The sequence below is a fragment of the Microcaecilia unicolor genome, chromosome 1 (genome assembly GCF_901765095.1).
Source record: "Microcaecilia unicolor chromosome 1, aMicUni1.1, whole genome shotgun sequence".
Lineage (NCBI taxonomy): Eukaryota > Metazoa > Chordata > Amphibia > Gymnophiona > Siphonopidae > Microcaecilia > Microcaecilia unicolor.
Genome location: NC_044031.1, coordinates 724005615 through 724017791, shown reverse-complemented (window position 1 = coordinate 724017791; position 12177 = coordinate 724005615). Strand labels below are relative to the sequence as shown.

At 42.8% G+C, this 12177-nt stretch overlaps 1 protein-coding gene across 2 annotated transcripts in view; it reads right to left on the bottom strand.

Annotated features, from left to right (window-relative positions):
* Positions 1–12177, bottom strand: part of GATM (glycine amidinotransferase) — a 67284-nt gene that overhangs the window by 15327 nt on the left and 39780 nt on the right. For both annotated transcript variants that reach the window (XM_030189603.1, XM_030189602.1), the window contains exons 5-6: positions 5236–5373; positions 4010–4174 (exon numbers count right to left, since the gene is read on the bottom strand). In XM_030189603.1, coding sequence (XP_030045463.1) covers positions 4010–4174; positions 5236–5373 — 303 coding nt within the window. The remainder of the gene's footprint in view (positions 1–4009; positions 4175–5235; positions 5374–12177) is intronic.

Below are 12177 nucleotides of genomic sequence, written 5' to 3'. Positions count from 1 at the left end.
GAAAATGCTGCTCTCCACAATACCACAATGCTCAGTTTTCAGCGCATGCCTGCTGCAGACTACCAAGGTGGAAACTGGAGAGAAGCATTTTCCCACTAGCTGAGATATTTTTTTGATGTGGGGGTGGGGGAGAGAACATTTGGTGCCCACCTACTTCTTGCCTAGGCCCACCCAAAATCTGCTATCTGGCTGGCTACGCCCTAGCTAATAAGAAGATATCTATGGGAAGGAGAAATATCCTGCTTCTACCAGTAGATAGTGGAACTGTGAGTATAAAAAGAGATAGGACACAGAATGAGGAGGAGAGAAAAAAAGGAGATGTCTATGGTTTATGGTTTATTAAATTTGCTATACACTTAAACAGGCTAACAGAACAAAGCGGTGTACAGGCTAAATAAAAACAACAAACAATAAAAAGAAAAAGAAAAGGAACTACAATAATTATAGCACACCATAGAATCATAGAGGACAGAAAACAAGGACAAGGCAAAGAAGGGTAAACAACTAATCTTGAGAGCTCCATTTTGAAGGCCATCAGGTGCCATCTCCATATGCCTGGCCAAACAACCAGGATTTTAATTCACACTTACACGTTTTGAAGATCGCATTGCTATGTAGAGTGAGTGGAAGAGTATTCCAAACAAAAGGAGCAATGAAAAGAAGGCAGACCGTTGTGTAGAATCCAATTTTGCTAATCTAGGCCTAGGAAGAACCAAGTGGTAGTCATTAAGTGAACGAAGAAGTCTTGGAGGTGAGTATAGAATGGTGAGAGAGGATAGGTATGCAGGAAAACCGATGCAATAAGCTTTGAAAGTGAGGGTCGCTATTTGTAGGTGTTGCAAGACAGGTAACCAGTGATGAGCTTTTACAGAAGGAGAAACATGTACATTACGTCTGACTTGACAAAAAAGGCAGATAGCTGTGGTTTGTAATGATTAAAGTTTTTTCAGAGAGAAGCGTGGCAAGCCAGCATAAATTACATTACAATAATGAAGACGCAACATAAACATGGAAAGGATTAAAGCATGAAAAGTGTTATGATCAAAGTATCGCTGAACGAGCCTTAACTGACGAAAAACAAAGAAACTGACTTTGGTTAAGTGTGAAATCTGTGGTAGAAAAGTGAGGGCTGAATCCAAAATAATTCCTTAATAACAGAGTTGTGTCACAGGAGTAATAAAGGTACCAAAGAGAGTTAGTGGGGAAGATGGTGGTGGAAGATTCCCTGAAAACCATCAGGCAACGTTTTTTTCTTTGTTTATTATTCATTTGAGTGGTGGAGCACAGAGCCAAGAGAAAACTGAGGTGTCTAAAGTGAGTGGTGGAGCAGAGACCCAAGAAAAAACAGTCTCCTATGACTTTTTCTTGAGGTTGAAAGGAGAAGGCAGAAGGATTAATCCCATGGCAGAGTGTTCTGAATACTAATCAGAAGGCTGGGAAGACCAGGAGGTGCAGCTACCACCAAATGGAGTTTCTGAGGCTGTGAGCCCCAGTACTCCAGGGGCACCGTCAGAAGAAGAGTTACCTGAAGGGGGTAGGAATACTTACGCTATACTCAATAGGACACTTAGCCTTCCATAAAAGCAATTCCTGAAGACTGTTGAAGCTATGAGATGAAAATAGATGATGTAGTGTGCCAGTTGAACTTTGTACAAAATTTAATGTTTGCCTGTGAATTGGGCGGTAAAGAATCTGAAGTTGGAACCATGCATACCATGCAGTGCATTGATTAAGAGCTATTTGGCGTCTCTGGGAGACACAACAGAGAATTCTATTCCCTCAGGGAGAACCTTGTATTAAAGCGTATTGTGTGGCTGTGTGGCCAGGAAACTACATCTAGGACGATTCACCCCGTTCTTTCAGAATGTTGTATGCTACCTACCTGCAATCATGTTAACAAGAAAGACCACATGTATGTGAAAATCCAAATGATCACACAAAATGCACTAAATCAGGTGTCAGCAAATTCTTGGCACAAGTGCCAGATTATGACACATGAAAACATTTGAGCTCATCTGCTCAGGGTAAGAGAGCAGCACCTTAAGGAGGCATCAGCCTGGATCTGGTTCTGCCTTGTGCCGGAATGGTCACCTCCTGCTTCCAGCAACAACGATATGACAGGGTGCCAGGATGGGCAGGAGGTGCATTTCCAGAGCTTGTACACCAGCCTCTCTCAGTGCCTCCTTTATATAAGCCTTTAGCTCACACACAGCAGGAAGGAAGGTGACTAGGGAGCAACAAAGAGAGAGAGGAAGTGCTAGGAGACACCCCGCAGCCTGAGGGAGAGACAAAATGACAGGGATAGAGCAAGAGCTATGAGATAGAGCCTAGCTCCCTCTACCTACAGCTATGTTGGTCTGGCATGCCAATATCTTACAAGTAGATGTTCTGAGGTTTTCAGGCACTTGATGTAAAGAGTTGCTGTTTTCTGCATTAACAGTTATTGAAGTATAAGTGTAAGAGAAGATTTATAAAAAGTTTGACAAGTCATTTGTTGGAATACATATAATCTCTTTATATAAAAGGCACCTCCAACGTTCTAATTGAAGCCTCCAGCCGGAAACTTGAGGTGGCATAGATATCCGGTTTAGCAAGTACACAAAGGAAAAGAGAGTTGCAATTAACTCCTGCCACAGTTGTTTTCTCAGGCACCTGGAGTGGTTGCCCTGGGTGATTAACAAGGTCAGCTGGAGTAAAGCAATTAACTCCTCCCAGAGTCTTGCCCTGGGTGAGTAACAAGGTCAGCTGGGGTGCACAGGGAGGGGGGAGGGAGTGATGGGCCCCTGGCACACACTCTGATTCTCATACATACACTATCACTGTCACAGACACACTCGCACCCAGTCACACTCTCTCTGTCATACACACACACACACACACACACACTCTCTCGCACATTCCCTCTCTCTCACACAGTCAATCTCACACACACACACTCAAACATACACACTCCGAGGAAAACCTTGCTAGCGCCCGTTTCATTTCTCAGAAACGGGCCTTTTTTACTAGTATACAGTATGTATATTATATATAGAAACATAGAAACTTGAAAGCAGATAAAGGCCATATGACCCATCCAGTCTGCCCATTCTCTGTAACCCCTAACTCTTCCTTTTCCTAACGATCCCACATGCTTATCTGGAACAGTCTTCAACTCCACAATCTCCACCGGGAAGCCATTCCACGCCTCCACCACCCTTTCTGTGAAATAGTACTTCCTTAGATTACTCCTAAGCCTGTTCCCTCTTAACTTTGTCATATGCCCCCTCATTCCACAGCTCTCCTTCAGTTAAAAAAGGCTGTCTTCCTGTACATAAATGCCCTTAAGATATTTAAACGTTTCTATCATGTCTCCTTTCTCCCTCCTTTCTTCCAGCGTATATATGTTGAGGTTCATAAGCCTGTCCCTATAATTTTTGCATTCAAGACCGCTTACTAATTTCGTAGCCGCCCTCTGGACCGAATTCATCCTGTTTATATCTTTCCGTAGGTGCGGTCTCCAGAACTGCAGGTAGTACTCCAAATGGGGCCTCACTAGAGACTTATACAACGGCACTATCACCTCCTTTTTCCTGCTGGTCATGCCTCTCTTTATGCACCCTATGTATATTAATATATATATATGTAATAAATGTTTTGGAGGGATGGTGTACATTTGCCACTTTTTTGATATTCCATTGTGTAAATACGTGACATTCTTTTTCTCAATCTTCAAACAGGTTTTTTTCCCAGGTCAGGAGGCCATGTCCTACCTCTGAGCATAAGCTTTTGCACACCTCTTCTTAAAGTTGAGGCTCTTACATCTATAGTAGCAATCCTTAACCAGAATACATGACATTCTTTTTCTCAATCTTCAAACAGGTTTTTGTCCCAGATCAGGAGGCTATGTCCTACCTCTGAGCATAAGCTTTTGCACACCTCTTCTTAAAGTGGAGGCTCTTACATCTATAGTAGCAATCCTTAACCAGCTGGGCCCTAAAATTGGATTTATGATTCATAATTGACATACCTGATGACAAGGACGATCTGGATTTGACAACACAAGACCAGGCCCAATAACATTAAAGGTGGCATCTATGTGCATTGGATTGGGGTCTTTAAAAGAGATGACGTGCACTCTATAATCTGGAGCTAAATGTCTGCGCATCCATTCAATACCCAGGTAGTTGGTTACCTGAAACAAAAAAGATATCACTGAAGAGCTAATTTCCATAGTAAGCAACATCACATGTTAATTAGATGTGCAATATTTTTAGAGATGGAATTACTTTGTTATAGAATGAACAAATATCTTCCACATCACATAGTCTAATGCAGTGTCTTAAGAGTCTGTCAACAGACCAGCATAAATCAGTGGCATATCCAGACCTAGTATTTTGGGTGGGCCCAGAGTTAATGTGGACAGGACTTTCCACGCCCCCCCTCCCGTAGTTGATAAAAAAGTTTTTTTTAACCTTCCCCTTAGCTTCCTTTCCCCCTCCCCCTGCATCCAACATATTTCCCTCTCTCCCCAGTCCCTGCCCACAGACCGGCAACTCCACCTGTCTCTGAACCCCCTCCCTGGTGTACCTCAGAGGCGGCCACAGCAATTCATTTTCACTGTCTACGCTGGCCCGGCAGGCCTCCCTCTGCCATATCCCACCCTTGCTGACAGCACTTCCTGTTTCCTTACTGGCAAAGTGCGGCAGAAGGAAGCCAACTGGGCAGGCGCAGGCAGCAAAAATGAATCTTTGCAGCCTCCTCTGAAGTACACCGGGGAGGGGGTTCAGAGACGGGGGCAGATAGTGGGCCACTGGCGGAGGAGAAGAAGAGAGGGGAATGTGGTGCTACCACTGGGTGGGCCTGAGCCAAAAATGGGTGGGCCTGTGCTCACCCATAGCCATGCCAGTGACTTAAATGCAGTGTTGCAACTGTATTAAGTCGGGTACTAACAGTATTCCCTGCAAATAATTTGTGAAACTTTTGGCTTTGTTTTGAAGTAACACTTGTCAAAAAAGAACATTGGAAAGCTACTTGAGAATAAGAGTTAACTTGCTCCTCAGGAGGTACCCTGCTACAACTGGATTTTCAGGATTTCCTCAATGAATATACATGAGATCAGTTTGTAAGTACTTACTCTATTGTATGTAAACTGATCTTATGCACATTCAGTGAGCCTATCCTGAAAGCCCTACCGACAAGGTGTTTCCCAAGGCCGGGCAAGAGCCCCTGAGAGAGAAGCACATGTTTTCCTACCTGGCTTCTCTGTGCAAAGATGTCTCTCCCAGCTCTCATAAAGTCAGCAGCATCAAAGCAGGGCTCGAACTCAGTGGTGACAAATTTCCCCTGGGCAGCCAGTTTATGTCTGTCTTCCACAGTACGGATGGGGTAGTCCTAGAGAGAAAAAGAGTGGTGGGAGAGTTATGTGGCTGGTATGGTTACTGAAGTGGTTCAAGGCTTTAGACTGTGTATTCGTAGTGCTGATTTATTGTATGCAGGGCTTTTTTTGAGGGGGTACTTGGGGGTACTGAGTACCTGCACCTTTTCCACTGTCTGATAAACTTGACCCATGGTTCTTGTATTTTAATGAAAGAGCTCAGGTTCTACATACAAATTCTGCCTTGTCATAGATTCTATGACTGGTTGCAGGGGTCTTGGCTATTGTGGAGTGAGTCCCTCAATGATCACTCCACCCCTAAAGGGTGTCTTTTGTTACACAAAATGCACTGATTGTATGTGATGTGTTTAAATAGTGTACTGCTTATCATTGCCTATGTTTTTTTTTTTTTTTGTTACATTTGTATCCCGCGCTTTCCCACTCATGGCAGGCTCAATGCAGCAGGCAATGGAGGGTTAAGTGACTTTCCCCAGAGTCACAAGGAGCTGCCTGTGCTGGGAATCAAACTCAGTTCCCCAGGACCAAAGTCCACCACCCTAACCACTAGGCCACTCCTCCACTCAAATGTAATGTAGTAGAAAGGGGAGTGACTTTTGTAGCTGGCTCCTCATACTGGGAATGGACAAGGGGGAAATTGATGAGGTCAGCAATTACAAATTGAAATGTTTTGAAGAAAGTTTTTTGTAAACTTCTTTTTGTCATAGTGATAACTTGGTGTGATAGCTGTATTACTCCACTTTTAAAGGTAGTAACAATTTCTGATCTAAAAAATATGGTATTGCCTTCAAAAGCTAGTCAGAAAGTGCATTAAGTTAGTCCAATAAAAAAAACATAATGTTATCTTCTTCTTTTTATTTATTTACTAGTAAAAAAGGCCCGTTTCTGATGCAAATGAAACGGGGGCTAGCAAGGTTTTCTTCTGTGTGCATGTGGGAGTGTGTGTGTCCCTGCCCTCTGCCCTCTCTCCCCTCCCCCCTCTGAGTCCTTCACTGTTACAGAGAGAGCAATTTGATTTCGTGCTTTGCTGTGTTTTCCTTCACTGTTTGTGTTACAGAGAGAGCGAGGGCACGGCAGACACTCATGGGGAAACCGGATATCTCTCCTCCTTCACACTTCCGGCTGGAGGCTTCATAGAACGTTGGTGGTGCCTTTTATATAGAGAGATTTGCTATACTGATAAGAGGGAGCACAGGGGAGTCACTGAAGTATTGGGAGCTGAAGAATACCCAGGACCAGTGCTTATCAAACTTTCTGTGGCTGCAGCCCCATTATCGTGGCCACAAAACATGACCTCTGGGGTTCACCTTTCCATGCTGCTGCTTCCGACTGTCTTGCAGCATCACAACCAATGCTGCCAACATTCCCTCCACCTTCCATGGAGCCCACACAGACCTAATTATAGCATGGGCTCATCAGGAAGTGAAGGCCGATGAGGGTTTTTTTCAGCCCACCCAGGTCACAACCCCAGATGTGGATTTTGCAATCCATTTGGGGTCATGACCCACAGTTACGAAAAGACAATTTAGGTTTTCCCTCCTTTCACCTACAAGAAAGTCAAATGCCTGGCTGGAGGGCCCATGACCAGCATGAAGTTTGCAAGTGAGGGAGGAATTATACCCTGAAGGTTTTGCTGGAGGTTCAATGAGAGACAAGCTGTACAGGAAGTGAATTGTGAGCTGACCATGACCAATGGTAAAGGCACTGGGGCAGAGGATGTTTAGCAAAGTGTTAAGAGGAGTTAGTAGTAACATAGTAAATGACGACAGATAAAGACCTGTACGGTCCATCCAGTCTGCCCAACAAGATAAACTCATTTACATGGTATGTGATACTTTATATGTATACCCAAGTTTGATTTGTCCTTGCCTTTCTCAGGGCACAAACCGTAGAAGTCTGCCCAGCTTCCATTTTGTTTCCCAATTATGGGCGTTGCCACCCAATCTCCACTAAGATTCCATGGAACCATTCCTTCTATACAGGATTCCTTTGTGTTTATCCCACGCATGTTTGAATTCCATTACCGTTTTCATCTCCGCCACCTCCCACGGGAGGGCATTCCACGTATCTACTACCCTTTCTGTGAAAAAATACATCCTGACATTACTCCTGAGTCTGCCCCCCTTCAACCTCAATTCATGTCTTCTAGTTCTACCACCTTCCCGTCTCCGAAAAAGGTTCTTTTGCAGATTAATACCTTTCAGTTTTGGCTGAAACTAAGAGGAGTGTGTTTTTAGATTACCAGAATGGCATTCCCCTTGGGTTCAGGGAACCCACTGAAGAGGAGAAAGAGGAAGGTTCATAGAAGTGTCCTTGCAGGGTTCTAGAGGAGGCGCTTCATGTGCAAATGCTGAACTAAAGCCAGGGAGTCCCAACACAGGATCCAGAGAGTCTGAACCAGAAAAGAGCGAGAGAGTTCCAAGGGGAAGAGGAGAAAGGAGAATAAGGAAGCCAGTGTCAATTCTGTGTTTCTTGTCTTTATGCTCATGAAGCAAAAGATTTTTCTTGATTCACGCAGTAAATTTCATTTTTATATATACACTGTTGGAATGGGCAGTGACCATTTTGGAGCTCATAAGTGCCTAGAGAAAAGGGTATGAGACACAGGAGTGATGAATGGACATCCAGTAATCTAGGGCCTTGAAGAGTGATCTTTCCTCAGGACCAGAGCCAGCCCAAGGGTATCTGACATCCTAGAGGGCCTTCAGCAGTGTGCCCTCCACCCCACTCCACCATCTTCCCTTCTGTTCCCTACAACATTTCCGTTCATCAGCATTTGCTATATAGCAAGCCTAAATGAAACATGTGGGGGTAATTTTTCAAACTTCCTGCACATAAAAGCCCTGGGGATCCACAAATAAAGGTACGTGCAGGGCCAGGAAAGAATGTACTTTTACGTGACCTGTGTGTACATGTATTCTGGGGCGGAGTTTGGGCAGAGTATGGGTGGAGTCAATGTACACACATTCTTTATGAAATACACATGGTTGCACAGATTGTATGAGTACAGGATGAGGCAAAAAAAAAAGTAACCCCCTAGAGATTTTTGCTGTTTTCTTGGCAGCCACTATGAATTTCAACGAGAAATTTTACATACTTATTTAGTCATCATACTGACATATTACTATTAAACAACATTTAATTAGCTTAAGCTATGTTGATGTTACTGACATTTTAACATTACTACCTAGTGATTTTTGTGCATTAAAAATGTTTGAGCTAAAACACATTAAATTAGCGTCATTCAAACAATACAATTAACAATGTGTCAAAATGTTGCAGTCACTGTGAATGTTCAGAATGTCTACCCCCAGCTTTAACACAGGTCTTCAGTCACTTTGGGAAGTCCTTAACAGCTTTGTCGATCAGTCCCTGTGGCAGGCTGTCCCAGATCATCTGTAGTGCTTCCTTGAGTTTGGCAAATGTTTGCGGCTTTGGGTGGAGCTTGTGATAGGCCTCCAACATTGCTCCCCAGACAAAAGTCTACATCACTGTGACGTCATTAACAGTCAACTGGTATCCTGTTTTGTTTTTTCCAAATAATGGTAGTTTTACAGTGCAAACAATTTTGAACGAGTGAAAATCGTTGGGTGGTCATGCTACAAAGGCTTCACCATGTTTAAAGATAATCTCATTCCGCTTCGCATATAAACGTAGATACTAACAAATGAAACTGTAAAATTTCACTTGAAGTTTCAAGCGGTTGCTGAGAAAACAGCAAAAAAACTCTAGGCGGTTACTCATCCTGTATACATTTATACCACGTTCTGAGGAAATTTCTTGAGCTTGTGTAAACATTTGTGGTTTCAGTCTAGCCATGATTTCTGCTGGATTATCCCTAACATTTTATAAAGATATGTGGCACCTATGTGTTTTTATAAAACAGGCTACCAATGGGTACCGTCTTACCCTCTGTAACCTTAGGTAACCTGTATAAAATTACTCCCATAGTGGCAGCGGTGGTTATCACATTCCATGTATAGTCAGCACCATTTGGAATTTCACCACGGTACATGCAGGCACAAAATATACAGATTAATTTAAATGCTGTCTGCCACTGCTGAAAACCAGCCTATTATTTCCACCATTATATTCCACTACCGATTAGATCATATTTTGAGCAGAAAGTCTGGATTCTTTCTCACAGGAAATGTGAAGGACTACACAGTGTATTAGCCTTAAACAGATCAACTCAGAATGTCCTAACTGGATAAGAGGTGCAGTTAGGAGGAGTTTTCTCAGTTTCCCACAGAAAGAGTTTTCAGCTACAGATTTCATGATAGATTTTATTATTATTATTATTTATTGCATTTGTACCCCACATTATCCCACCTATTTGCAGGCTCAATGTGGCTTACAGCGTGTTGCTATAGTCATGGCAGGATCTTGGATACAATCGGTGATAAGCAGAGATTAAAAGAGGAATTAGAGAAGAAGGTGGTAGATAGGGTAGTGTTGGAGGTGTATTTTGGTATTAGGGAGGGTTGGTGTGATTTTGTGTCGTTAAGGGTTCTCTTTGTAGGCTTTGTTGAAGAGATGTGTTCAAGGATATGCGAAAGTTACTTAGATCATCAATGGTTTTCAGGGCTGTGGATAGTGCATTCCATATCTGTGTACTCCTATACGAAAAGGACGTGGCGTATGCCTGCTTGTATTTAAGTCCTTTACAGCTGAGGAAGTGCAAGTTGAGGAATTTACGGGCTGATCTTTTGGCGTTTCTAAGAGGTAGGTCCACTAGGTTTAGCATGTATAGTGGAGCATCTGCATGGATAATTTTGTGTACAGTCGTGCAGATCTTGAACTCAATGCGTTCCTTGAGTGGGAGCCAGTGAAGTTTCTCTCTTAAAGGTTTCGCACTTTCATACTTGGATTTTCCAAATATGAGTCTGGCTGCTGTATTCTGGGCTGTTTGGAGTTTTTTAATAGTCTGTTCTTTACAGCCAGCGTACAATGTGTTACAGTAGTCCAGATGACTTATTACCATTGACTGTACCAGGGTACGGAAGATGTTTCTCGGGAAGTAAGGTTTTACTCTTTTGAGTTTCCATATTGAGTAGAACATCTTTTTCATCGTGTTCTTCACGTGGGTATCGAGTGTGAGATTTCAGTCAATGGTGACTTGACAGTGGTTAGGTTTTGCATATTGCAGGTTGGTATGACCAAGTGTCAATGCTGTTAGCAGTTCAGAATTGTCTGCCTATAATATACCATTTAAAATTTTCATTTTGCTCTATACTCTGTTCAGCCAACCTATTTGGCTGACTGTCTGACCCTTAAGCTCCAAGCCAGTCATTGTATTCCTTCCAGGCCTCCCTATTCATCGTTCCCCCGTCTTCCAGTGTTAGACTTGACAGTTCTCAATGCCCTTGTTTTTCTGTCCTTGTCTCCATGATCTGGAACGTTTTGCCACTTTCTTTACATCAAGAATCAGCCCAGCATAAGTTTGAGAAGAGCCTGAAACTGTTGTAGTATTATATTTAAAATATGTTTTTGATTATATATGATATGGAGGGGCATTTTTGGTAAAATGTCAAAGCCTGATTTTGCACATTTTGCTAGAAACATCCAAAAATTGAGTGGCAAACAGTCATTTTCAAACCTGAAAAACATCTATCTTTTTGGTTCGAAAATCAACTTTGCATTTTTCTTTTGGGACCATTCTGTAAAAAAAAAAAAAAAGTCCAAAAGAAAAACGGACCAAAACCAGCCATTGGGATGTCTGGGGGGTCATCATTCTTAATAGACTGGCCACACAGACATCCCAGCAGAGCAGTGGGGCAGTCTAGGGGGCACTGCAGTAAACTTCACATAAAAAAGGTCCCAGGTACACATCTCACGATAATCTCCTTATACTGTATGATGAGCCCTCCAGGAACAGAAAAAAAACCTACTGTACCTCACTGTACATCACAACAATAGCTCTCAAGCTTGTAGTTGTCACCTATATGTAGGTACAGTAGGTATTGGAGAGCTCACATGTTCCACCACAAGTGTACCACTTAGAGTGGGATATGGGCCTGGGTTCACTTCCCTACAGTCCACTGACCCAACCACTAGGCTACTCCTGGGTTCTGCCTGCTGCTCTAACAAGAATGGTGTGACAAAGAGAGGGAACTAAGCACAAGCAAAGTCCAAACAAAAAAAAAAAAAACAGCACAAAGGGCCTTTAAAAACAAAAGGGACACAATACTTATATTGAAAACTTTTGTGCGTGAGCTCAATATTGTATGACATATGGAGGAATACATTTATAGATAACTTTGAAAGTCAACAGATGTTTTGAATTTGTCTGTATAAGCCTCCCTGTCATTGGTGTGACTCCTGACGCAGGTGCGGTAGCACAGAAACACAGCCCGTGTCGGGTCTCCTTTCAATCAAATTTGATCATTAAAAGGTTTTCAATATAAGTATTGTGTCCCTTTTGTTTTTAAAGGCCCTTTGTGCTGTTTTTTTTTGCTCTAACAAGAATGGCCATCATATCTGAAGCTGTCATAGAGCCTGGTGTTTACTTTCACTGTTACATCTTAGGGGGGTGGCAGGGGGTTTGTGACCACTAGTGGAGTAAGGGGGTTTATGCCTTAATCTCACCAGTGGTCATTTGGTTATCTAGGGCACCTTTCGTCACTTATTCGTGATTGAAGCAGACCTAGTCAAAAATATCTTACTTTTGGCCCTAGACATTTTCATTTTGTTTTATTATTGCAGAAAAACGTCTATATTTTGGTGCTGCCCATGTCCCGCTCAAAACATGCCTCTAACATGCCCCCTTGAAACTTGAACTAACTGTGGAGAAAAACATCTAA